Source organism: Zalophus californianus, chromosome 4 (genome assembly GCF_009762305.2).
Source record: "Zalophus californianus isolate mZalCal1 chromosome 4, mZalCal1.pri.v2, whole genome shotgun sequence".
Lineage (NCBI taxonomy): Eukaryota > Metazoa > Chordata > Mammalia > Carnivora > Otariidae > Zalophus > Zalophus californianus.
In genome coordinates, this window is record NC_045598.1 from 44,123,737 (window position 1) to 44,150,116 (window position 26,380).

Below are 26,380 nucleotides of genomic sequence, written 5' to 3' on the forward strand. Positions count from 1 at the left end.
CCACTTCGTGGTTGTGAGGATCCAACGAAACACGAAAAGTGAAAATGTTTTCCACATTATGTGTGCTCCATAAAGGTAAAACAATATGGATTATGTAACACTATTAATTACATTAAATCTTATTTAAATTACAGTCAACGTCAATCAACTGCCAGTGTCACTGGAGTCCCAGAAAGGAAAGAGTGTGCAGTGAACAAAGACACTGTGAATTTCAACACCCTACCTACACACAGAGCGTGCTGTGTTGGCAGTACTTGGGAGTGCTGGGGAGAGCAACAGGCGGAACGACAGGAGGCTGAGGGGAGCCCCTCAGAAAGGAACATGTGCCGTGTACACCATGTGTTATGGAGGGGGGAAGGCGGAGGTGGGTCTGAGTCCCTGCTCCACGATGCCTTAGCTCTGTGACCTTACACGAGTCACTTCTCTGAGCTCTGAGGCTTGCCTGAGAATGGGGAGGAAAATGCTCATCTTACTCAACTACAGCAGGCATGGCGCGTAAAGTAACCAGCGTGCCTGGGGCATGAGAGGTGCTGCGTAAGCAGCGCTTACCATCAGTGCATGGTCACATTTTTCACATTTAAATCTGTCAAACAGAGGACATACGGTGATGGGAGAAACATGCCAGCACAGAAATGCCAAGCAGGAGAGCCATCCTGGGATCTAGCTAGCTCCACTGCCACAGACAACCTCCCTCTCGCTGTATGTGGACAGGCATCGCGAGGCCACACCGCTCCGCCTCGTGGCCGCGTCCCCCCCCCATTACAAGCTCCCCCACACCAGCAACCTCCGCCGGTACAGCCTTGCCCATAGTCCCTGAGGGCACGAGGAGGCCCCAGTGCCTCTATTTCCTGAAGGCTTCTGCAACCCCCTAGTCAGAGCCCATCTTTCCTCCTAGGACACGTTTTGACTGATAGTCTCGTTAGTCATTTCCATGGTATCTTCAGACTAAACTCTGCCAGGAGGCTGTAAAAACAATCGCAGTCCAAAGAACTTTAAAAGCTATGTAGTACCAGCACCTGGACTCTTATGAGGTGAAGTATGTTCATCGCCACAGAGAGAAACCATGAGGCAACAAAACCATGGCCATCGCATGGGGCCATAAAGCAGCGGGCGTTACCTGGTTGTTTTGCCGGTTGGCCCCGAGGAGAAAGCTGGTCATGTGTCTCAGAGCGGAGTGCCTCAGAAGAAGATCCCCGGCCCGGATACCTTGCTGTCACAAGATATGGACAATGACAAGTTACAGGTCTATCCCGACAAAAATCTGTATTAAAAACACAGTTAATCGAGAAGTTGTCAGGGGTAAGTTTTTAAATGCTGTAATTTACGTACAGGAAGTACCTGTTAGAACTCTGGGGTTTCAACAAGCTCACACGGCTCCGCAGTGGCTGCTACACATGCACTGAGGCCCTGGTCCTACTGCAGCCTCCCGCTGCCTTCAGTAACTACATCTGCTGTATCAGAATTCTGGCAAGCAACAGAGCCCACAGATGCAAATTCTTAAGAGACCCTCATGAAACCTTATCTTTAAATCCAGTATTGACCAATACAAATTTTTTCCATGTATAAAAAATTCCTTTGGACTAGAAATCTGCTCTATTAGGAAAAGATACTAGAAAAAAATCACTTACCTTTTGTACAAAAGTGTTGAATAGGAAAAAGTACTGAGCACAGTTTTTACAGTTTTCTGGGACATCTTTATCCAACAGAGCAAGTAGTACCTCCAGTAACTGATGAAGGCTTTTTAACTGGTTAGAAGAAAGATGAAACCACGTAAAGAAAAAGAATGTAAGACTGACATTTGTAACAGGGTTAATCTGAAGTAAATCACCGTAAGAACAAAAGTCAAGTCTGATCGATACAATCCAGTCTCAGATTCAGATGGATTTATGCTTTGGGGAGCAAAAACAGAATCATCACTTTATGTTCCAGGGAAAGACTGGTACTGTAGAAACCATTAAGAGGAAAGCCTAGTCTTGTTTTCTAGATTTCAGACTCAAGGGCAGGACTCCATGGCTAATGGCCACATTTTCTGCAGAGCCAATTTCTCTCTGTGTCTTAAAAGAAAGCAGGGGGTTTAGAGGAAAACTTCTGAATCCCTCCCTCCACTATGCTACTTCTTCACATAATCACAGATGCAAAGAATAAAAAACACAGACACAGGCATAGGGGCCAGAAATCAAGCCAATGGAGCAAATGGAGAGCAACAGCCTGACAGAATGACAACGGCAATATCGACTCAACCGTGAACTTACTTGAAAGCCCGCTGACGCCTCATGGAAAGCTTTGAAAAACATTTTATTTGTTTAGAAACCATTTTGGTTATTACATTGCTTCTTCTTTCCCTCCCACCCCAACTGGTTTTGGACAAGTCCCTAGAAATGCATCTGTGACTGGAGAATTAAGACCAGCTTACTACGCTTGTTAGTTCATCTCCCCTGAAGATGGTGTTCACAGGCTTCTGAAATATTCCCATCTGTCCTGTCACACTCATTATAAATACAGTAAGACCCACGTTTATATAGCACCTCATTTTCAAAGTACTTTACAATATAAAGTGGGTGGCCAGAGGCACCATTTCCATGATGGGGGGGAAACAGACATAAAATACATCAGCTGGATAGTGGACAGAATTCACTGAGGCGATGGCTTGCACGCTTATGTCCTCCACCACTCCCTTCCCTTCCTACCACCTGTGCTCCTGCCTTGAGAGGTTGGTGGACTACTGTGCCATAGCCTAACCCCATCTGTAGGGAGACTGCACTAATTCTGCTTTTATCCTCTGTTTGGGTTGGCACACGGGAGGAAGGAGGACAGTGAGAGACTCTTATGTTAAGTATCTTAGAAAAGCTCCATGGGGATATTTCAGAGCAATGGTATCCAAACTGTCCTAAGTGGCTCCCAAGGACCGATTTTATATATTCTGCATCCAGGTAAGGTGAAGTTTGAAAAATGGTCTTGCTGTTTAAGCTGACTGAAAACCAGTGCCTCAGAGCAAACGTCAGCTTCTTTACAATTCCTGGAACTGAGACACGGTCTTCTTCTAGGCCCTCCCTGAAGGGTGTATTTGACCTCCTTGTTCACTCTGGGCTGAGCAAAGCTCCTGAGGTCTAACAGTGACCTCTGGGTCGGGCAATGTTGAAGGGTGCCAGGTCCTGTAACTGGGTTAGCATCTTTCTTTAAGGACTTGCTCAAGGTTGAACAGCACAGTAACATCTGGATCTGAAGCAGCAATTCCTAGAATTTGCATTTCATTTATTGAGACACACTGCCTCCAGCCAATGTCTACAAGGAGCCAATCAGATCTGCAAATAACATTTTTCAAAGTTTTCCATGTAGTGTCAGCTGTTTGAAACAGCAAACTTGGGAAGAAGTGCTATATTTGTTAGGACTTAATAACAGATTGAATAATCAGACTTACAGTATATGTCATTTATTTCCCTAAGACTTAAAATTTGGGGGGATTGAGGACGGTAATAAATACCATGGTTTGTTTTCGCATGTGTGGAACTGTGAACCAGAAAGTACGTTGCAGAAAATAGACTTAGGAAGAAGAAATTCAGAAGAACAGGAACAAAGATTAGGGAGTAATAGAGACCAATGAAGAAACTATCTTGGCCACTGCTCCTGGATGGACGGCACTATTTGGTTTGGCTGTCAACTGCCGGATTTGTAACATGCAAATAGCTTAGTAGGAAAGAGACAAAGTCAAGTGCAGCTCAAAACGCCTGTTCATCTAGACTAGAGTCTCTAGACTCATGTTAGTCTCAGTTCAGCGAAATCTAACACAGACTCTTGAGAGAAGACTCTGAAAAAGGAGTGCTCTAGGAAATCCTGAAGCAGATCAGAGCAGACCTAGATCCCTAGCCTGCCCTGACTCCTGGGATAGGAGGAGGCAAGGACAGCATGCCTTCTACCCTGGCATTTATCAGAAAGGCAGTCCACGGGAGGTGCATTCTAGGTGGGGAAATTACCAACTCCAATCCTAGGGTCTCCTTCTTATTATGTGCAATTTAGAACACTTGGTAGGAACAGAATGTATAAATAACGTCTAAGAAATGAGACCGACCTTATCCTGATAAAACAAGGCACTGTCTAGGGTTTTCTCCAGAATGGTGGCCACAGCAACTCGCACTTCTCTCACACTGCACTCCAGCAAGAAAATCCTAAAACACAGAGAGAGAAAAGATGCACACTGAGAAAGCAAAATGGATTTTGATAAACCAACCTCAGGCCCACCTACTACCCAAGAAACGAAATCCCTCCAAGATGTTGGGTCAAGGTTCCTGAGAGCTTTGGGACACACTCACAGGCTACTGTGATGAAGAAAGAAGGCCAAACAGGAAAACCAGACCCCTGGACACTGAAAAGCATATTTTCCCCCTTCTAAAAAATGAGCCATCTGTACAAATGTAATAGAGTAACAGATACATGGATCTAAAGAGATATGAAAGCAAAGAACCTAAAACGTTATAAATTCTGTTCACTCAGTAGTTCCCCCATGGGCACCCTTCCCTTTGAATTTTCCAGAATAAGATAACTAAAGTTCACAGTCAAGAGAGCCCCCCCCACTCCACCTCTGCACCATTTCTACCCTTTTCCTTTCCTCTCCCTCCCCAGGCCTTGTTACCTAACCCCCCTATACGAGCATTTGCAGCCCAAGAGGTCATGCTTCCCCCCTTTCTTTGTCTATGATGGTGATGACCACAGCAGTCAAGGTTGATCAGGTGCTTCCATGATCTTGGGCACTGCAAGTGCATAATCTACTGCAATCCTTTACACCCTACCCCCCCCCCCCCCCACAGCGGAGCGGTGGGGAAGGAGGCCTCCGATGCAGAGGGGCGTGGTCAGGCGGAAGCGCTGCTCTGGGGGTGAGTGGAATGGGAGTGCCCCCAGAGCGTGCTTCTCCACAGTCAGCCTTTGTTCTCTGCTTCATACGCTCACTTGGATGTGACAACCCACACTGCTATCAGCAAAGTGAAAACCCACCTGTCTTTTCTCATTTTCTTAGCAGGAAGTTCTCATTATTCCACATGAAAGACTTAACTACAGCTGAGTTTTGAGGACCATGTCTTCCAGGTGCCAGCAGCAAGCTGCTCTGGTCCCCGTTTGAGGGCAGCACTGACATTTCCTTCCTCCCCTCTCAGGAGTACGCTGAGAGCAGAGTTTCTTTCTTTTTTTTTTTTTTAAAGATTTTATTTATTTGACAGAGAGAGAGACAGCGAGAGAGGGAACACAAGCAGGGGGAGCGGGAGAGGGAGAAGCAGGCTTCCCACAGAGCAGGGAGCCCAATGCAGGGCTCGATCCCAGGACCCTGGGATCATGACCCGAGCCGAGGGCAGACGCTTAACGACTGAGCCACCCAGGCGCCCCATGAGAGCAGAGTTTCTGAGGTCACTCTGCTACTCATTCCCCATAACCGTTAGTGCTACCAATTAGCTACCTAATTTGCACCAGACTGAGAAGGCTGTGTTCAAAATCACTAAGACTCTAGGGGCAACTACAAGAAAGTTAGAGGGGTAACAAGTATGCCTGTAATATTTGCTCTAGAGGCTTGTTCAGATTCAGGTACAATTGTTTTGGAAAGAGTATCTCCAGGGGCTGCACCACATTTCCTATCATAGACACTCAGAGGCACTATGAGAATACAGACAAATCTAGAACGTGAGGAATTCTATAGGGCAAATGACCAGTCTGCCCCTCAAAAAAATGGCACGAAAAAAAAAGGAGGTGGTGGGGGAAAGGGACAATTACAGATTACAAGAGTCTTAAGAGACATATAAACTAAATGCAACGTGTGGAGCTTGTTTGGATCCTGATTTGTACATACACAGTGGTAAAATGAACTTTTTTGAGTTATCTGGGGAAATCTGAATATGGACTGGGTTTAAGGTGATATAAATATTATTTTTGTTTAGTGTGATCATGGTAAAGTGCTTAGTTTTTAAAAAACTACCTTTGGAGATACATGCTGGAAGATTTATAGTGAAATTATATGATGTCTAAGACTTACTTTAAAATACTAGAGAGAAAAAGGGGCGGCTGGGTGGCTCAGTTGACTGAGCATCCAACTCTTGATTTTGGCTCACGTCATGATCTCAAGGTTGTGAGACTGAGCCCCGCATCAGGCTCTGGGCTCAGTGGGGGAGGAGTCTGCTTGGGTCTCTTTCTCCCTCTCCCTCTGCTGCCCACCCCCCTGACTCTCATGCATGCACACGCGTGCTCTCTCTCTCTCAAATAAATAAATACATCTTAAAAAAAAAAAAAAAGTAAAATGCTTGAGAGAAAAAAAAAAGCAAGCCTGTGAGTGAGTGGTGAGTGCTGGGTGCTGGGAGGGGCAACAAGATGGGTAAAGCTCTGGTAACCTGACCTGGGGAGCGGTATAGGACAGGGTGCTCATTCTGGCTACTTGGCTTCCACAATAAAAACTTTTTAAGTATTCTTCGTTTAGTAGTTTTAATTCTTTAGATCAATTTTCGAGCAATACTTAGTACTAATTCAAATTTTTACAATTATGGTTACATTTAAGCATTGCCTAAAAAAATGATTATACTGAGAAGCTCTGATCTCAGAGATAGCATCCCCTACACATTGCTACTTCAGTTGTAACAACGATAACCTAAGTTATCTTAAAAACTGTAAAGAAGTAATTATAAAATTACAAAATATAAAATCAAAATGATAGTGATAAATTGACAGTGATAAAGAAACAAAAATATAATAAACTCTCTCAGGAAGAATACCAATTAGATAATTCATTGGGATTCTTAACCATCAGGAACACTAAGAAACCAAACATAGTCCCAAAGGAGTTACCAAGTTCTTCTGGCGATATTTAAAAGACTGGTTGGATAGAAGGAAATAAACTAAATATTTGCCATGTTTCTTCCAAAGAAATGATTCTATGATGTTGAACTTCTCACTATTGGGAAGAGACTTTGGAATTGCAGTAGAAAAACGGGGGAAACGTTGTCTCTGATGCAAACTCTAAAGGGACAGGCACATACAACACTTCACAGAGATGTTTATTTGCTCTCTTTATGAACTATGTGCATGTGTGCACGCATGCACAAACTGCACAAACATCTGAGTGCTATGTGCTAGGCTCTTTGTGTACAGAAGGAAACCAACCAGACTTAGCTTCTGTCCTCAAGAAGCCAGCCTAAGTGAAGGGACAGGCAAAAGAGCAGAACAGACCAATTGTGCAGACTCGCTTTAGACGAGGTCATCAGGAGGGGATGGCCTCTTTGACATCTGAAGGGTAAGAAGGTGCTTACTATGCAGTCCTGGATGGGAAAATGTTCCAGATAGAGGGAGTAAAGGTGCAAGGGTCTTTAGGCAGGAAAACAAAGCTTAGCATGTTAAAGGAATCAACAAGCCAGTGTGAGGAAAGTGAAACAAGACCATATTCGAGGCCTTGTGGGTTATGGTAAAGATTGTATCTTATTAGGAGTGTAACAGGAATTGACTGAAGAACTTTCAAGCAAAGAAGTAAGTTTGTTTAAAAAAAACAAAACACTTTTGTTGCTGTAGGAGGTAGATTAGAGAAAGAAATGGAGAGATCAAGTAGGCAAATGACTGGAGCTCAGTCCTATGAATGAAAGGAATATGGGATCAAGAGTTTCGATTAGCTCTCTAATGTGCCACCAGGCTGGCTGTGAGCTCCCTGTGGAAGGGGCTTGCATTTCTGAATTCCCCGTTGTCTAAGTTGAGAGATACCAGAGCATATCTGCATGCTGATGGAAGTACTCCGTAAAAAATTCTACATGGTAAAGATGCATGAATGAGAGCTGATAAAAGGGTTTGCTCATGTAGAGATTCATTTTGAGGAGAGAGGACATTTCCTCTAAAGTAACAGGAGGAAAAGACAGGAAAAGAACAGGCTTTGGTGTGCTAGGGCTAGAGGTCTGCTCATCTGTGACTCGTACTTTCTCAGTGAAGTCTGAGGCAAGGTCCTTAGCTGGAGGCGGGGTGTGCTGGCATGGCAGGCATGAGGGGTGAGGAGGTATAGTGGAGGCGGGGTGAAGGAGGAGCTCATGGTGCCCCTGCACGAGTGCTGAACTCCCCAAGGACAAGAGAAGCTGACCTGACAAGGATGACTGGGAGTAAGGTGTAAACAACCATAGTGATTGAGCATCTTGACTTTTAACCAGAAAAAGCAAATTATTTTTTATTACAGACACATAGGTAAATGTACTACCATAGGTATTACAGTAATCAGTAAGTTTTTGAAAAATACTATTTTTGCTAGAATCGATAGACAAAATTGTGGTACTGCTGTGTAGGAACCGAGGATTGTTAACCTCCCCTCCCTGCCATCAGAGTGTGAGTCCCTGAGGGAGGGACATATTCTGGAATCTCCTGAGCCACAGGAGGAGTTCAGGCCATGCTTGCCTGTGAGCACGTGGCTATGTGCACACATGCTCTCCCTGCACTCACTGAACGCTCGTCTGAGTCTAGTCCAATGGAGACGGTTTTAGAAAGAATGATTTTAGAGTGACCTGAAAATTTCCTCATGCTTCTGGTGAAGACAGTTCAAAATTGACTCCAATCAAAAAAGTAATTTCAAGTAGAAATAAAAATAGTTACAGGAAACAGCAGTTCCAAGCCACTGGAAGAGACACAGATTTCTTTTAATTAATTAAAAGATCTTGACACTTACTTTATTAATTCTCGTCCTTCAGAACTAATAAAATATTCAACTAGCCACTGACAAGCATCAAAACTTTTGGAAAGTAATGCTTCAATAGTGGCAATCCATTCTTCAGTATCAACCCTTTAAAAAAAAAAGACAGACATATAAGGAGCACGGCCCTAGCAAATAACCCTATGGAGTGTCACTGTTGTTTAACCTGTTTTGGGGAGGTGAGGTAGAGGGTAAGTCAAATACCCAATGACCGATGACCAACATGGCTCCATGCGCCCCAGAAGCCAGGGCTTTGCATTTTTTCTATTCCCCTGCACCTCCCCCCCAAAAAATGCGAAGAAGCTTAAGTCTTAAGACTTTAACTTTCGGGGCGCCTGGCTGGCTCAGTTGGTTAAGCGACTGCCTTCGGCTCAGGTCATGATCCTGGAGTCCCGGGATCGAGTCCCACATTGGGGGTCCCTGCTCAGCAGGGAGTCTGCTTCTCCCTCTGACCCTCTTCCTCTCGTGCTATCTCTCATTCTCTCTCTCAAATAAATAAATAAAATCTTTAAAAAAAAAAAAGACTTTAACTTTCATCTTCTGTATCTTCTTCAAACAACTTCAACTGGGAAAAATGCCTGACTGTGGCATTTTGTTTTGCTTAATTTACACATTCGTAAAATGCCCACTTTCAGAACAGGTTACTATGTCAATGTTTTTATATTTTATTGCTACAATCACTAATTTCCTACTTTATGGGATAAAAACATTTGGGTAGACAAAGAGGTATAATGACTGTACTACCTGTGACCTCCCATAACACCCCTCCATTCTCTCATGCCCCAAAATGGTAAAAATAAACAAGATGAAAATAGTCTGCAGTGCATACATAGCTCAAGCAAATTTCACAATAAAAGTAACATTTCCTTAGTCCTACACATTAAAAGAAAGGAACATATTATGTCTTCTTTTACAATCAAATAACAAAGATTGATATCATTTAATATATCTTTATTACACCTAAAAATGAAGTTGCCACTCTATTTGTTTCTTCTCAAGTGTCTCCTGACTGCAAAGATCTTTCCCCAAACATCCCCATACCTGGAGAAGTTCCCCGTACTGCCCTGGTGTAACTGTCCCTGCCTTCCTCACCCCGAGTCTCTCCTTGCTCAGGGCACCTGCTCCAGCTGGTGTGCAACTACTCTTCACCCTTCACCCATTCACTCACACAGCAACTCTGTACCCGGAACCCACAATGTGTCAGGCACCTTCCAGGAACCGAAGATAGAAACTATTCAAAAACCCTCCACCATCTCCCCTTGAACACAGTCTCAACTCCCCTCTGTGGTACTCAGGACACTCACTGGGTTCATCATCTAAACCCCACATCTGACCTTTCAATGAGTTCCTTACATGTGTGAGCAAAACACTAGTCATTCACGGGTCTTTAGGCAAGTCTTGTCCATGTCTCAGGTTTTCCCCTTCGACCTAGACTGCTCCCTCTGTTTCTCTGTTTTCACCTTTCAAAATCCTCTGAGAATATCAATCCTCACATCCTACCCAATCCTCACATCCATCTGGATATGATTTTGCCCAATTCCCAAAGATGTACAGCATTTATGCCTTGCTTTTTCTGCTTTATCTATCCTTCCTGTGAGGTTAGAAACTCCTTCACGATAGGAACCATGTCTTAATCACCTGAATATATTAGGTAGGTGCCTATGCTTTGAATTTATAAATTCTATTTTAATTGAATTCACTGGTACCTTCTGCCACAACAATCAAAACATATCATTTCTCACCTGAGTTTTTTCTTTGTCCGTAGGTAAGTTTGAAAAAGGAACTGAATAGCAAGCTGTAAGCTCACCTTTGCCATGCAAGGATAATATGGATGCTTTAATTTAGTCTGAGAGAGAGGGAAAAAAGAGAGTATTTTTCACTGATGTTTTACAGATTATTGAATGTTACGAATTGAATGATGACATGTAAGAAAGTTAAATATTACTAAGAAAAATCTAGCCAGCTTATTATAGAAAGCGTTCCATTTAAATTTTTAAAAAGGGTAAGAAAAGACATCTTCTTCATTTCTTTTATGAACCCCTCTCAAAATAGAGTCTTTAAACCATGGGATGGTAAGTAGCCTGTCAACAGACCAAGAAAGTATTTCCCTTACTGGCAAATTGTAATCACGGTACTCAAGGAACAGAAATACTTGGAAGTTCATCTTGAGTCTGGTAAAGTCTGATGACAAATTAGGACAAATTAATCTACACAAAGTGCAACATTCATTGACCTCACCTCATGGCTATTCTTAGATTCTTTATAAAACTGAAAAGCACTTGAAAATGCCAATATGTGGAAACCCGTGCATTCACAATCTGCAGGACATGTTCTGAGCACTGCCTATATTTCAGTATCACCCAGGAAGTGACACATTTGTGCGAATGTTCCGGGCATTTAATCTGACTGGTGACAGCTGAGGGGGAGGATAAATCACTGAACGCTTGAGCTGACAGTTAACTATGCTCCTTTCTTAGTCCTCTACTAACAAGCCAACTAGTACTTACAGCATTCAGTGATGCTAAAGACAAAACAAAACTGAAATAATCACTACTGTACACATCTCTATTCTTCATAAACTTGAGGTTTTCATCTCTCACCATCTACAAAAGAAAATCAGTAATTATTTTTAAGAAACGGCAAAATATTCACTATGTGGAAGACATTTTTGAATACGTTAGGTAAAAAAGGATTTTATATTAGGTTAGAAGGGTTCACAAGAACGCTTTTCTTGAGCTTTGAAATTTTAAAAAAGGAGAGAGGAAAATCTTCCTTTCAAATATAAGAAGCTGAAAGAAGGTGAATTATTCTTCATCAAACCAAATTCTTTTGGGAAAGTTAGGAAAACCACCATGTGAAGGACAAGTGAATTCAAACCTGCTATTTTGGGTTGAGGGACAAACAGAGCTTTCCCAAGTACAACTAACTTGATGCTTTCTCCTTGTATTGGAGAGCTTAATTCCTTCTCTCTAAACAAAACACTCCTTATTTTTCTTAAATTCTCTGGTTCTCGCTACTCAGCTTTTGATTATTTAGTGTTATAAAGCCTGGACTGGATAGTTGGACAGTTCTGAATTTAAATCCTAGCTCTGTGACACTGGCGGTCACTTCTCCTTTTCTGAGCTCAGTTTTTCCATCTTAAAAAATGGGAGTAAAACACAAGAGTGTTTTAAGAATTAAGGATTTATTTAAAGCGCGTAGCACAGAGTAGATATTCAATAACTGATGGTCATCACTGTGACATTAGTTTTACCCAAAGGTATGACCCTGATTTTCCCTCTGCAGACGGTAAGTTAATTTCAGCAGTGTGCCCACGCCCTCCTACTTGTCTAATCTGTGGCACCACCCCAGTCACACAGGAGGCTGACGATAGTGCTGGCCACCTCCAGTCTGTGGCCGCCTCTGTGACCTGTGTAAGACACTAGTGAGACAAGGTGGTTAGGCTGAGGCACTCGAGATCCAACCAAGTCCACGAGGAGGACAGCGGGAATACTTCTGGACCTATGAGGTGGATTTTGATTTTTGTCTGAATTTTCTCCCTTAGAATTTTTTTATATGGTTCTTACCTGGTATATTCGAACAGGCATTTTCTCCACAAATAGTCCTTTCTTCTCGCCTTTTTTAACCAGCTTGGTTAGAATAGAGAGCCGGTCATTGTTTGGCCTGTGGGGCCGGGGAGAGGACTGAGGAGAAATCTCTGGTGAAGACGGCGCAGACCTAAGGACAGAATAGAAAACTGGCTGGTATAAAGCTGACAGACTTACGGAACTAGACTTGACAATAAACTGCATCCTTTCCAGATCCAATATAGGAAAATGCAATTTCACAGACAACAGGACCTTAAAAAAAAAAACAACACTGACAGTGGCTGGTTGATTGCTATGCTTTGGACATAAAGTGTACTCGATAAACGCCGAAACTAGGAAAAATGGCAATTCTAGAATGAAATAATTTATATGCATGTTTCTAAATACAAAATAACTTCTTGCTAAGGAGGTAATAAATGGGTGGCAATAAGAAAAGGGTAGAGGGATTTACTTATTTTCTTTTTTGAATTTCTCTCTAGCTTGTTTAACGAATTACCTTTAAGTGCCCAACAGTACACTCAAGATTACAATGACCACCTGCTGAAATGGCACAGTGAATTATGTAGAAGAGAAACTCACAGAGAGAGATCCTCAGCTTCCTGCCGGACGACGCTAACCCGACTTTTCTTTGGTAATACTGGGGAGTTTTGATCAGAGACCCTTTGGTAGAAGAGCATATAGGCATTCCAGTATCTTCGGCGTACGTCAGTATATGGGTTCGCTTTATAACAAAACAGGAAGAGATCTTTGTAAATAAAAAGTTTTCTTGTCTTGACAACCTAAAATAAAGGACCTATAAATCCAGCAAGTACTTACAAAATTTAAATGCAAAGTGTAAGTAAAATGTGTGTCTTTTTACCAGTAATATTGCTTAGAATTACTTGAAAGGTGATACAGAGGAACAGGAAGGAAGTTGTATGGTAATGGGGTAAAGACGGTAAATATTGTTAGGCAAGCCTAAATTTAATCAAAAGACAAATAACATCTAAAAAATAAGTTCTGTGCACAGGATGGGATTATAACTGGCCTCACTTAACCATTTCTGCAGAGAACAGCCAAATCTAGGTAAATTTTGGCAACGATACCATCTTTAACCATTAAAGATTACTATTATTAGACACAGGACTACCATGGTATGGTATTATTTAATACAGGTAGAATTTTTTTTAATTTTAATTTTTTAAAAAGATTTTATTTATTTGTCAGAGAGAGAGAGAACACAAGTAGGGGGACCTGTAGGCAGAGGGAGAAGCAGGCTCCCTGCTGAGCAAGGAACCAGATGCAGGACTTGATCCCAGGACCCTGGGATCATGACCTGAAGCGAAGGCAGATGCTTAACCTTAAAGCCACCAGGCGTCCCTTTAATTTTAATTTTTAATTGAAGTATAGTTGACATATACTATTAGTTTCAGGTGTACAACACAGTGATTTGACAATTACATACATTATGAAATGTTCCCTATGATAAGGGTCATTACCATCTGTTGCCATACAACCTTATTATAGTATTATTGACTATATTCCCTATGCTTACTTTCCATCCTGTGACTTATTTATTTTCTTACTAGAAGTCTTTACCTCTTAATTCCTTTCACCTATTTCTCCTGTTCCCCTCTGACCCGAACACAGGTAGAAATTTTTAAATGCCCCTAGAATACTACAAAATCAGGTTTCAGAAATGCTAAGGTCTCTATAAAATGTCTTTTTTTTTTTCCCCCAAGTAGCAAATTCTGATTGGATTCTCTGATGTCCCTTTCCTCATACTTTCTTCTGGGGGTGGTGGCTGGGAAGGAAAAGGCTGTTTTGCCATACTGCATAATAAATATGGTTTTAAAACCCACATGTGAGAGAGGTCTTCTCTAATTAATTGTGCCTCATGTAAGTGAAAAGGAAATTTGAGAATTTTAGTGGACAGCTACTTCTTCTGAAATGATTTTTAAGGATGAAATTCCGTGTTCATTAGCTTCTCTCTGACATTTGTTTCTTCCTCTTAACTTACTCTATCACCTGTCTCCCCGAGGGCTGCTGCAAGAAATTAAGTTTTAAAACATTTTGTAAGCAGCTCGAACATTTTCTCTCAGGCTATCAAGGAGTCCGTGGATCTATATGGCTAGAACAGTGATACATGAAGATAAAAAAATTACATTTTATGTAAAGAATACTACTTCGAATTTGATACAAAACCGTAAGTTAAAAAATTAAAACTAATGGGAAATATCCATCTGTAAATACTTACTTTGATCATAAACTTTTGGTCTATATTCTCCTCCAAAGCATTCATACTCTAGGGTCTCATCATTTAGGTCAAATTCTTCTATGACTGTGTCATTAAACTTATACCACTTTCCTTTTCCACAGCCCCTGGAGCCCACAGAGGAACAAACGTTATAAAATTAAAACCTGACATTCCCCTCCCCAGCCTTTATCTCTATGTATTGCCTACACATAGAGCAGATGATTACCATTTGAAAATACTCAAGAAAAAAACTTAAATTTGTAAAACAACTTTTCAAACTGAAGAGGTAAACAGTTATACTACATTTTAAAAAATCCAACATGAAATATGACCAAGCAGCAATGCAAAAGCTTCTTTGCACTATGCTCATAAACATGGATGATAAGAATAGGGTGGGGGGGGGCACAGGAGGGACAGAGGAGGGCAAGGGGAATGGAGGAGACATACAGGAGGGCAGGGAGAGTGGAGGAGGGACAGAGGAGGGCAGGGGGGGGGGAGTGGAGGAGGGACAGAGGAGGGCGGGGGGGGGAGTGGAGGAGGGACAGAGGAGGGCGGGGGGGGGAGTGGAGGAGGGACAGAGGAGGGCGGGGGGAGTGGAGGAGAGACAGAGGAGGGCGGGGGGCGGGGAGCGGAGGAGAGATACAGGAGGGCAGGGGGAATGGAGGAGAGATACAGGAGGGCAGGGGGAATGGAGGAGAGACATAGAAGGGAAGGGGGAGTGGAGGAGGGACAGAGGAGGGCAGGGGGCGTGGAGGAGGGACAGAGGAGGGCAGGGGGAGTAGAGGAAGGACAGAGGAGGGCAGGGGGCGTGGAGGAGGGATAGAGGAGGGCAGGGGTAATGGAGGAGGGATAGAGGAGGGCAGGGGGAATGGAGGAGAGATACAGGAGGGCAGGGGTAATGGAGGAGGGACAGAGGAGGGCAGGGGGAGTGGAGGAGAGACAAAGGAGGGTGGGGGCGTGGAGGAGGGACAGAGGAGGGCAGGGGGCGTGGAGGAGGGACAGAGGAGGGCAGGGGGAGTGGAGGAGAGACAAAGGAGGGTGGGGGCGTGGAGGAGGGACAGAGGAGGGACAGAGGAGGGCAGGGGGAGCGGAGGCAGGACTACTGGAAGGCAGGGGGAGGGAGTGGCGTGAGAACGTCTTACCGCCTGTCCTTAATGAAGGAATAGTAGTGACCCGCGTGCGCCTGTCCACTGTGGACAATGACACCGACAAGTTCATAGTTTTCAGTGAGGGCAACTTTTTTCCGTGGGGATCCTCCACCTCCCTGGTCCATACTTCGCCCGTTTTCACCAACTTCCGAAGATGAATCTTGGCGAGCCATTCCTGAAACTGTGTAAGGCTCCATGTTTAGCATCCAGGGAAACTATTTAAAAGCAAAAAGACCACATTAGTGTTGATGAGTAACACAGACAGTGATACCCCATTAAGTAAGTAAGATTCAAATAAGAGGGATGCTTTCCTAATTCTAGCTAGGCCCGCCTCCTCACTATCGCCAGGATGACTTCTAGATAGGAGGGCTGTTCACCGATCTGCCTGTCTACTGGCAGCAGCTGCTTAAGACAAAGGGCTGTGTACGCCTCTGAATGCAGACCACAGCCTTTCACGGCAGAGACGGAAGTTAGACATGTAAAAAGTAAACAGTAGAAAAGAAAGTGAGGTCATGGTTGTAAGATATTTCGGGGGGAAAAAAAACAAGTTACCCTTATCTGTTCATCGTATTTAATGGAGCGTCCACTCTCCCAGTCAAATCCAAATCTCATTAGGTGAATTACCAAAACGCTAGGTAAAGACTTAATGCAGGTCCTTTTCACGGTTATTCTCTAAAGAAAAACAAAACCCAATTATCTCCGTGGCGGAAATAAAACAGCAAAATCATACAAAGGTCAGAGATTTCCATGGGCCTCTCCTGCCCATGTAAAAACAGGTAACAACACAATTTAATGGGACAAGAATAGGAACTCAACATTGCCCTTACATAAAACACAGACGAATAACAAATTAATCTTGTTTTCTAAAAAAGGCAAATGTAATACCTTTTCTTTACACTTTTCACAGTAATATGCATTACTTCCCTCTAGAACTTCTCCTCTAACGAACTGGTCCAAAGAAATTTCCAAGCTCTGACAAGAAGTAACTCCAAGATTGAGAGCCATGAAAGCTTCCTCACGCTCATATCTGATTAGGAAATCACAGGAAAAACATAATCAAACAGTGGAATTTAAAGGTCTTGAAACTACCACAATACCAGAGAACTACATTCATAATCAGTGAAATTAACCCATGCCGTCCCTCAGCCTTTTAAAAGTACACTGCCAAATAAAAATACCAGTTTTTGGTAATTAGAAATTCCTCAAAATTATGAATTTCAGCAAAGAAATTTTAGAAATGGAAACCAGATAAACTTATTCAATAAACATTTATAGGTCCACTGAGAGAGAGATATGCAAATCTCTCAACAATGCAAAATTTATGACATACTAGAAGCATCATTTAAAAAGGATGATGATCACGTGCGGTACTACTGTGGCCAACTGGCAATTTCCATGTTTTCACCTTAATCCTGAAGCTTTTTTCTACTGCAAAAATATTTCTTCCAAGTTTGATATCTGTATCAGGATAACCTGGAGAATACATACTTTTCTGTTTGAGGATTTATGACTTCTTATGGAAATCCATGTATTTAAGGATGAAACTTACACTGCTCTTAAAGCTCTGCCTTAAATACAGGAGTGGGAAAGCTTCTGCTTGCATATGATTTATGTAATACTAAGCATGGTGATGCTCATGAATCTGAATATTCTAGAACTTGGCTAAACTCAAATATATCAATAAATTGTTACAGTAGCTTAAGGAATAAAAATACTATAAAAAAAAGAATACCTAAGATTTTTATATCCTGTCACTTTAGTCAAGTAACATATGGATGAAAATTAACAAAGTATTACCAATTAAGAGAAAAAAAACAAAAATGAAGATGATCAGTTTTGATGTCCATGGTATCTTCACTAACCTGTGAGGACAGTCTTTACAGATCTTCTGATCAGAGTAGATGCCCTGGAAAGTATTCTTAAAAATCTGGTCTCTCCCCATTTTCTGTTGGAATAAAGGGTCGGAATTTTAGTTGATGCCCCTAGAATTTACAGGTCCTTATATAGAATTTTATTTAGACCTAAGCTAAAGCGCAGATTTCTTTTTTTTTTTTTTTAAAGGTTTTTTTATTTATTTGAGAGAGAGAGAGAATGAGAGAAAGCCCGAGAGGGAAGAGGGTCAGAGGGAGAAGCAGACTCCCTGCTGAGCAGGGAGCCCGATGTGGGACTTGATCTCGGGACTCCAGGATCATGACCTGAGCCGAAGGCAGTCGCTTCACCAACTGAGCCACCCAGGCGCCCCTAAAGCGCAGATTTCAACTTAACAGCTAAACTACAGGGAGTCATGGTGGTAGTTTAAGCTGGGATCAAATGGGACGACTAGAACCCACTGGTCCCACTGTTAGAACAGCCTGAGCTGTCGGCAAAGGAAGAGGAGAGGGGCCAGCTGCAGCTGGTGACAAGAACAGCACTCTCAGTGACGACTCTGAATCCTTCCCCTGTGCCCGCAATGACCACCATGTTAGGAGCAACTCTCCACAATCTTTTCTTTTTTCTTGTGGATAAAATGCTACACATTCCTAAGCGATCTGAAAAAGGAAATGACTAACTTGGGGGTCCTGAGGAGATGAGGGGCACATACTTCAGTGAAGGGAGGTGCCCTGTAACTAGGAGGCAGTGCCATTTAGGAAGACTGTCACACGTCATGCTAGGTGGGGGCAGGAAGCTTTGGGCTCACACATCCCCACAACTTTGTGATCTGGCCCTGTGGCAGAGGCAGACTGCCAAGCACAGGCCGTCGGGTCCCTGGAGAGGGCAGCACGCCTGAGGCCAGACTACCTCGGTGCGCCCACAGTGGTTACTCTGGAGTACAGGTTAAGAGCTCCATACTTCAACAAGTGTTGAATGAATAAAGAAAAGGAGAAGCCTAGTGTCTGTGTCTGTTTTGATGTTCAAATGCCACCAGAAGAAATGAATTATAGGTGTGGTATTAAAGATGACCAGATTCTCAGAGGCTGCTGGGAAGGTGGCGCAGTAGGAGGTCCCTGGGCTCACCTCTTGCCGCGTGGCTGCCTAGAAGCACCCACGTCGGCATAAATAACCCAAAAAGCAGCCCGAAAACTGGCAGAACAGACTCTCCACAGCCCGGCATAGACAAGAGGCCACAGCGAAGCAGATCCACCCCTCTGATCGCTCTTGGCAAGATCCCTTCAAAGCGGTGCCACAAGCCTGGCAGTGTGTGCGCAGCCCAGACAAGGTCAGCACCGCTCCGGAGTGAGTCCTGCCCCAGGGAGAGGGGACAATAACCACACCCCCGTCTGACTGTGACCCCAGCAGTGGGCTGAGGGCAGGCAGCTGGTCTGACTGCAGGCCCCACTCACCAACAAAAGCTTCTCCGGGGACAACACAGGACAGTGCCTGCAGTTTGGTGCTACTGCATCTCTGGCAAACACCTGGTCTGACTCGACTCAAGCCCGAGGCAGCCCCGGAGCAGCCCACTAACACCACTGGCAACAGACTCTGCCCACAACAGGCAGGGAGCCACTGCAGACAACAGGACTGAAGGCAAACACATCCTGGCCACAATGGTAGGAACCCCCTGGAGCAACACGCATAGGAGACACCCCTGAAGCACCAGGTTCTGGGGAACAGACATTGCACTGCAGGACCTCTTCTTCATAGAGCCACTACTTTCAAGTGTAGGAGATGTAGCTGACTTTCCTAACACAGAAAAACAGACAATGCAAGAGAAAGAATGAGGAGACAGAGGAATGTGTCCCAAATCAAGGAACAGGACAAAATCAGAGCAGGAGACCTAAGTGAAACGGAGATAAGTAATATGTCTGATAGTGAATTTAAAGTAACGCTCATAAAGATTCTCCCTGGAATTGAGGAAGGACTGCAGGACTTCCTTGAGACCCTCCACCAAGAGCTAGGAGACGTAAAAAAGAACCAGTTAGAGCTATTGGATTTACTAAATGGAAATAAAAATAGACCATCTGGAATAAATAGCAAGCAAGAGGAAGCATAAGAAAGGACCAGCCACCTGGAGGACAGAGTCATGGAAAGCAATCAAGCCGAGCAGATGAGAGGGGGGAAAAATACGCAAAATGAAAATAGACCCAGGGAACTGAGCAACGCTGTCAGGCCTAACAGTCGCATGATAGGGATCCCAGAAGGAGAAGAGCGAGGAAAGGGGGCAGAAGATTTGTCTGAAGAAATAACAGCTGAAAACTTCCTGAATCTGGAGAAGGAAAGAGAAATCCAGATCCAGGGGCACAGACAGCCCCCAACAAAACCAACCCAAAGAGGTCTGCACCAAGACACAAAGTAAATAAGATGGCCAAAAGTAGTGAGAAAGAGAGAATTTTAAAAGCACCAAGAGAAAGGAAAGCAGGTACATACAAAGGAAACCCCATACGGCTATCAGTGGGTTTTTCAGCAGAAACTCTGCAGGCCAGAAGAAAGTGGCATGATAGATTCCAACTGCTAAAAGGAAAAAACCTACAGCCAAGAATACTCTATCCAGCAAGGCTTTCATTTAGAATAGAGGGAGAGATCAAGTTTCCCAGAAAAACAAAAATTAAAAGCAAAACCAGCCACGTCCCTGTCACACACGATGCCATCGGCCTGTGGCTCCCAAATTCATGGTCCAGCCACCCTCCTGCCCGAGTCAGCGTGCACGGCCTGCCACCTGCTAAATGCCAAGTCAACACGCCTTCACCTCAGATTGCCAAGGGCTCAAATTGACACTGTTCCCCTCAAATTTCAGCCCCTGTGCCCAAGTTTGTGCACAAAAGTGGGAATAATTATAACAGCAGAATGAAGCAACCCAAACATCTATTTCTGTGGAATACAGAATGGATAAAAGGAGTGTGCTAGGCTGAGAACATCTCCAAAAACCACATGAACAATACATACAGCATGATTCTGGTTAGTTAAAAAAAAAAACCAAAAACCTGGGAGGAATAAAACAAGATGAAACCAGAGAGGGAGACAAACCATAAGAGACTTCTTAAGCATAGGAAAGAAACAGGCTTGCTGGAGGGGAGGTGGGGGGGGGATGGGGTGACTGGGTGGTGGGCATGAAGGAGGGCATGTGATGGAATGAGCACGGGTGTTGTATGCAACTGATGAATCACTGAACTCTAAAACTAATAATACACTATACTGTTAATCAATTGACCTTAAAATTAAAAAAAAGGAAACCCAAAAGATGACCAGATTCTGATTGGTCGGTTTCATAGTAATCCCAATCCTACCACACTGCTCTCGTATTACAGAGTTTGAGGGAGTCAGAGGGAAAGTGACTTTTTTCCTACCTTGAGATATTCGTCCATCTGATCAATAAGACTAGTGAAGAATTCATATGCATCCTGCTGTTCTCTCACGTAAAGTTCTTTGTTCCACATCTTGAAAATCTATGCAACAAGAATTAAATATATTGTTAAAGGAAAAGTTAGCAATTTCTAAATACAGTAAGAACACAAATGTGAAAGAGCACTTAAATGCTTCTAAAACCAAGTTCTATTAGGACAGCAGACATTTTTACTGAAGTGAGATGAGCCTGTGTTCAGCTATCTAGGCTTGTTCCCGGCCCCCCTGTGGTTGTGTAATCATCACAGGTCTGTGAGACTATACAGGGTGGGGTCTGAGGCCACGGAACAGTTTCTGTCCTAGAACTATCCAAACTATGGGGGAAAATACAAGATAGCCCTTCTATGAAAAAGAGTAATGTTCTTTATTTAGAGCATTAGTGGAATTGGAATAATTTGAACACATATTCCGAAGAGCCAAAATAAGAATGAGAAATACTCAAAATCATTAAGATCAGCAGATCCCTAGAAATTAATACATGACTATTCTCAATATTCTGATCATTTGAAATCAAACATCCATCTTAAGAAGAATGGTATAGCCCATTCTTCTGTAGGTTCTTCGCAATGGGATTAGTCCAGAGTCAATAAAGACAGAAACAATTACCACTACATCCAAGCATTTAACATCTTGAAATCTAAAGAGTTACTGGGTGAAATACCTTCCAGAAGTTCTCAGGTACATAATACTGCAGCTTGCTTTCCATCAGATGCCCAAAGAGAGACTGCACCTGGTAGAACACACTGTCATCTGGATTGTCCGTGTCATCATCCACTGAAAGTAACGACTAAACAGAAACAATATGTCGTGAGCTGAAAAGAGTTCACTGCTGCACAGGGGACGCGGACAGACATACGTGTACTGCCTACATTGCTTTTACAATGCTATGTACGTGAGGATGTGGCTACAGCTCTGAGTAGATGTTTAGCTTCAGTTCTTCCTAGCTGGTGGAATCACGAACAAGTCATTTCTTTGAGGCTCTGATTATAAAAACTGGAGCCAGCCACAGCAGTATCTCTATGACAGATAAATGTGGCATGATACACACACAATATTCTCAAAACCACTGACTGCTATATCACAAGCTTCTAGTTAATAGGCTGACCCTTGAACATGGGTTTGAACCACACAGGTCCACTTACACATGGATTTTTTTGGATACAGAACAGTACTGTAAACGTATTTTCTTTTTTCTAGCTTACTTTATCATAAGAGTAGAGTATATAATACATATAACACACAAAATAAGAGTTAATTGTCCAGTCAAAGGTAGGCTGTCAGTAGTTAAGTTTTGGGGGAGTCAAAAGTTACATGCAAATTTTTGATCGCCCTGGGGGAGCTGAGGGTAAGCGCTCCTAACTCCTGTGCTGTTCAAGGGTAAACTGAACTATTATAAAGCACCGATGAAAGACCTGAAATTTTTCTAAAATACTAAAAACATTAGTAATTTTATGGAATAGAATTTGAGAGTAGCTTCGTTCAAAAATCCCACTTAGTCAAGTCTCTCTGTCAAAGAGGCAGTATATTCCTTCAGATTTATAAAAACATGACCATGAATATGCTGTCTCACATATTTCAGAAGCTACTAAAAAATCCCTAGTTATGTCTAGTTTTAGTAAAACCTAAATGCAATATATGAATCTGGGACAATTTTCAGGCCGGGTACACATTCTCTCTCATACCAAACAGGAAAGAAGAAGGAAATCACCTCAGGGAGCCCAGGTTGCATATACAGCTGCTGGAAGACTGCATTCATGTAACATGTAGCGCCGCCATTCCTCAGCCCCACAAACCCTGAACTGGACCTGCTATCCACAGGTGGAAGGTACTAGAAAAGAGAGGAGAGAAACAGTGGAGAGAGAATTAGTGTATCTGCCACCAGCACATTTCCACCATGGCTGTCTGAGATGTCTGAGAAGAAAAAGAGAGAAACTCACAGATTTATCCATCCAGTGGGTTAGGAGTCAGGCTAACAAAATCTACGTTCTTGAAGTCCCTCTGCAGATGCTAATACAAACAAAAAATACTACTATCTCAATGTTCCTTTTCCATTCATAAAGTACCTAACATATTGTGTTTGTTTATCCACTGGTAGTGATGCATTCCGTCACTTGATTATCATTCAACAAATATTTACGAAGAAGCTACTATGTGCCAGGCACTGTGCCAGGGATACAAGAGATATATGTGGTCCCTCATCCTAAGGAGCTCACCATCTAGTAGAGTACACAGACATCAATCAAGTAAATATATCTACTTACAAACTGAAGTAGTACTCTGCAAGAAAGGAATAGAGTTCTATGAAGTATTTACTATGAAGAATCCTGACCAGTCCGGATGGTCAAGAAGGTCCATATTCCTTCCCTTCCTTTTTAAGAAAGTAACATTCCTCTATCGAATAACTTCTAATAAGCATACAATTAAATAAATAATTACTCTGCCTTGCACTGAAAGATTTTTTTTATTTTTTAAGACATTTATTTAGTAAATAGTAAATAAATAAATCTTAAAAAAAGATATTATTTATTTGAGAGAGAGAGAATGAAGAGACAGAGAGCATGAGAGGGGGGAGAGTCAGGGGGAGAAGCAGACTCCCCGCTGAGCAGGGAGCCCAATGCGGGACTCGATCCTGGGACTCCAGGATCATGACCTGAGGCGAAGGCAGTCGCTTAACCAACTGAGACACCCAGGCACCCCATTTAAAGATGTTTTGTACTAACACAGATCCTGTTACAATGCTTTTCTGGTTAGAAGTAATCTAGAAAAGGCATCTTGGATAAAGTTTAACATGACACTTCTCCAAGTGGAAAAGGATATTGAAAGGACACACTCTGAAATTTCAGCAGAATCTTGGTTCTAAGGCCATGCCCAGAATCACCTAATCTGCATATATCAAGTACCTGCATCCACTGAAATGCTATTTCAGCAGAATCTTGGTTCTAAAGCCATGGCCAGAATCAACTAATCTGCATCTATCAAGTACCTGCATCCACTGAAAAACCAACTGACGAAAGCTTATAGATCTTTTGCACCTCAAAGAATTGCTAAATATGACATACTTTCCACTAACATTTGACATACATGTAGAGCACGGTGATTTCTAAGATCTAATCAACACTGTAATTTATTTGTAGCCCAAAGCACAGATTTTTAAAAAGTTACAAAATAAGAAAAACTAGTTCATAGTAGTGCTAAAAAATAAGTATTTATATGAGGCAAATTGTTTTTTCGTTATGCTGATACAATCCCTGACTTATGAAAAAAATAAAATTTCCACTTAAATCTATTAAATACGGTGCCTGAGTGGCTCAGTTGGTTAAGCATCTGCCTTCGGCTCAGGTCATGATCCTGGAGTCTCAGGATGCAGTCCTGCATTGGGCTCCCTGCTCAGCGGGGAGTCTGTTCTCCCTCTGGCCCTCCCCCCACTCATGCTCTCTCTCTCTCTCAAATAAATAAAATTAAAAAAAATATATATATTAAATAAATAACGTAAAACTAAAGCATATGTTATAAACTAAACATTTTGATACCAAAACAGTTTCCAATTTACACACTCATATTTCATTTTGCAAGTGCTATTTTCTCTATCTGGCACCCCCTTCCTTTCCTGCCTAACCCGTATGCTATATAGTACTCAGCTCAGGTGTCCAAAGGGATGAGCCTGACTCTGCGATGCTCGTGGAGAATGTGATGGCAGCTCTAAAAGCGTCCTCCCACTCCTGGCCTGGTACTCCAGTGCACCTGCAACGTGCTTCCCTCCTGCAGAGCTCAGTGAATACTACATGGTTGCATGGCTCCAGAGCCTTGTTCCATATCCTCATTGCTGGAATGACCTTCCCATCTTGCTTTAGTTGGCTTGTGAGACATTAGAGTTCTTATTTATTTATTTATTTATTTAAGAGAGACAAGCATGAGCGGGAGAGGGAGGGGGAGAGACGGGGGGGGGGGGTGGGGAGAGAAACAGACTCCTCGCTGAGTAGGGAGCCTGAAGGTGGGGCTCGATCTCATGACCTTAGAATCAAAACCTGAGCCAAAATTAAGAGTCAAAATCAAGAGTCGAGCGCTTAATTAACCGACTGAGCCACCCAGGTGCTCCGAGCTCTATTTTCAATTCCATCTTTTCTAAGATGCCTTCTAAGATACCATCTGGTGGTGAAGTGCCCCTCTGTTGGTTGAGCATTCAGGACATGACCTGTATCTTATACGTTATCACATTATATTGAAATTGTCTGCCTATGGGTCTGTCTCCTCCGTTATACACTGCCTTTCTTGAGGGCTGGAATCCTATATTCATCTGTGAGTTCCAAAGCCTATTAGTGCCTAGTAAACTCAATAAATCTTAGCTGAATGTAACTGAATGTAGACCGTTCTGTGACAGAGCCAGCGTCTGAATCAGTATCTCCAGTGCCCGGTGCTGTGCCACCCACAGCTATTCAACACATGGGCTGAAATGCTACTTCTTACTGAGAGTGGTTATCAACTGACTTGAACATGTCTCCTCTTTAATTAATAAAAAGGGTATCACTGAGTAATATACTATTACAATGGTAATAAAGTAACTTTGTAGTTTATAGGTGATTACAGTATGTGAACACAATAAGCAAACAAATAATACTGACTTTCTTTGTGATTAGGATAATGCAAACAAAGGTTTTAAAACTGTATATTTATCTGATCATTTGAAAAAAACTACGTACGTAAAGGTCTAGAAAACTTACGTCAAACTCCTTGGTAAGAGCAGGGTCGGGTTGATGATGCATAGAAAGCAGTTCTTTCGTGATAATTTGCAGATTTGAAGGTGAGCTATCAGCCAACATCACTAGGACTTCATAGGCTGCCAATCGGCTATTCACTGTACTACACCTAAAAAAAAAAAGATGCAAGTCAATTCCAACAGTGAATAATCTACTTAAATTGCTCATTAAACTAAATCAACATTTGAAATGAAAATATAGGAGGAGCTGCAGTTCCTCAAACAAGGTTAATCAGGTCTGATGGCAGAGCTCTAGGAATCCTGGGGGAAGTGTTTACTTAAAGGAAGAGGCCATGAATACACGAAGGATGATTACGGTTGAGAGCTAAATATCTTCTTGGCCTGATAAAGTAGCAAAATCTCTTACGCAGGACTGTAGTGTATTTTTATCTAAGATTTGGATCAGCAAAAATGGAGGACAAAGAGTCTGAAAATTTTACCAAAGACAACCTGAGAATAACTAGCTCTCGAAGTAGGTAGCAAGAAAGATTTTTGTAGGTCTCACCCTGAAATTCAAATATCTAAATGGCAGAAAAAGAAAGCTATACCAATCAGAATAAATGCCCATAAGTGTTTTATATGTGCCTGGAGATAAAAAACTCTTCACGGACAGGAATCAGCTTCATTTTGCTAAGAAAACGGAGACAGAAATATGTG

At 42.6% G+C, this 26,380-nt stretch overlaps 1 protein-coding gene across 3 annotated transcripts in view; it reads right to left on the minus strand.

The window, feature by feature from the left end:
• Positions 1-26,380, minus strand: part of USP24 (ubiquitin specific peptidase 24) — a 136,849-nt gene that overhangs the window by 16,948 nt on the left and 93,521 nt on the right. For all 3 annotated transcript variants that reach the window (XM_027590271.2, XM_027590202.2, XM_027590361.2), the window contains exons 42-58: positions 25,689-25,833; positions 22,679-22,798; positions 21,632-21,757; positions 20,916-21,014; positions 17,517-17,599; positions 16,540-16,681; positions 16,207-16,326; positions 15,649-15,869; positions 14,507-14,631; positions 12,850-12,991; positions 12,250-12,400; positions 11,191-11,286; positions 10,426-10,529; positions 8,660-8,773; positions 4,067-4,163; positions 1,629-1,745; positions 1,118-1,210 (exon numbers count right to left, since the gene is read on the minus strand). In XM_027590271.2, the coding sequence (XP_027446072.1) occupies positions 1,118-1,210; positions 1,629-1,745; positions 4,067-4,163; positions 8,660-8,773; positions 10,426-10,529; positions 11,191-11,286; positions 12,250-12,400; positions 12,850-12,991; positions 14,507-14,631; positions 15,649-15,869; positions 16,207-16,326; positions 16,540-16,681; positions 17,517-17,599; positions 20,916-21,014; positions 21,632-21,757; positions 22,679-22,798; positions 25,689-25,833 (2,095 nt within the window). The remainder of the gene's footprint in view (positions 1-1,117; positions 1,211-1,628; positions 1,746-4,066; positions 4,164-8,659; positions 8,774-10,425; positions 10,530-11,190; positions 11,287-12,249; positions 12,401-12,849; positions 12,992-14,506; positions 14,632-15,648; positions 15,870-16,206; positions 16,327-16,539; positions 16,682-17,516; positions 17,600-20,915; positions 21,015-21,631; positions 21,758-22,678; positions 22,799-25,688; positions 25,834-26,380) is intronic.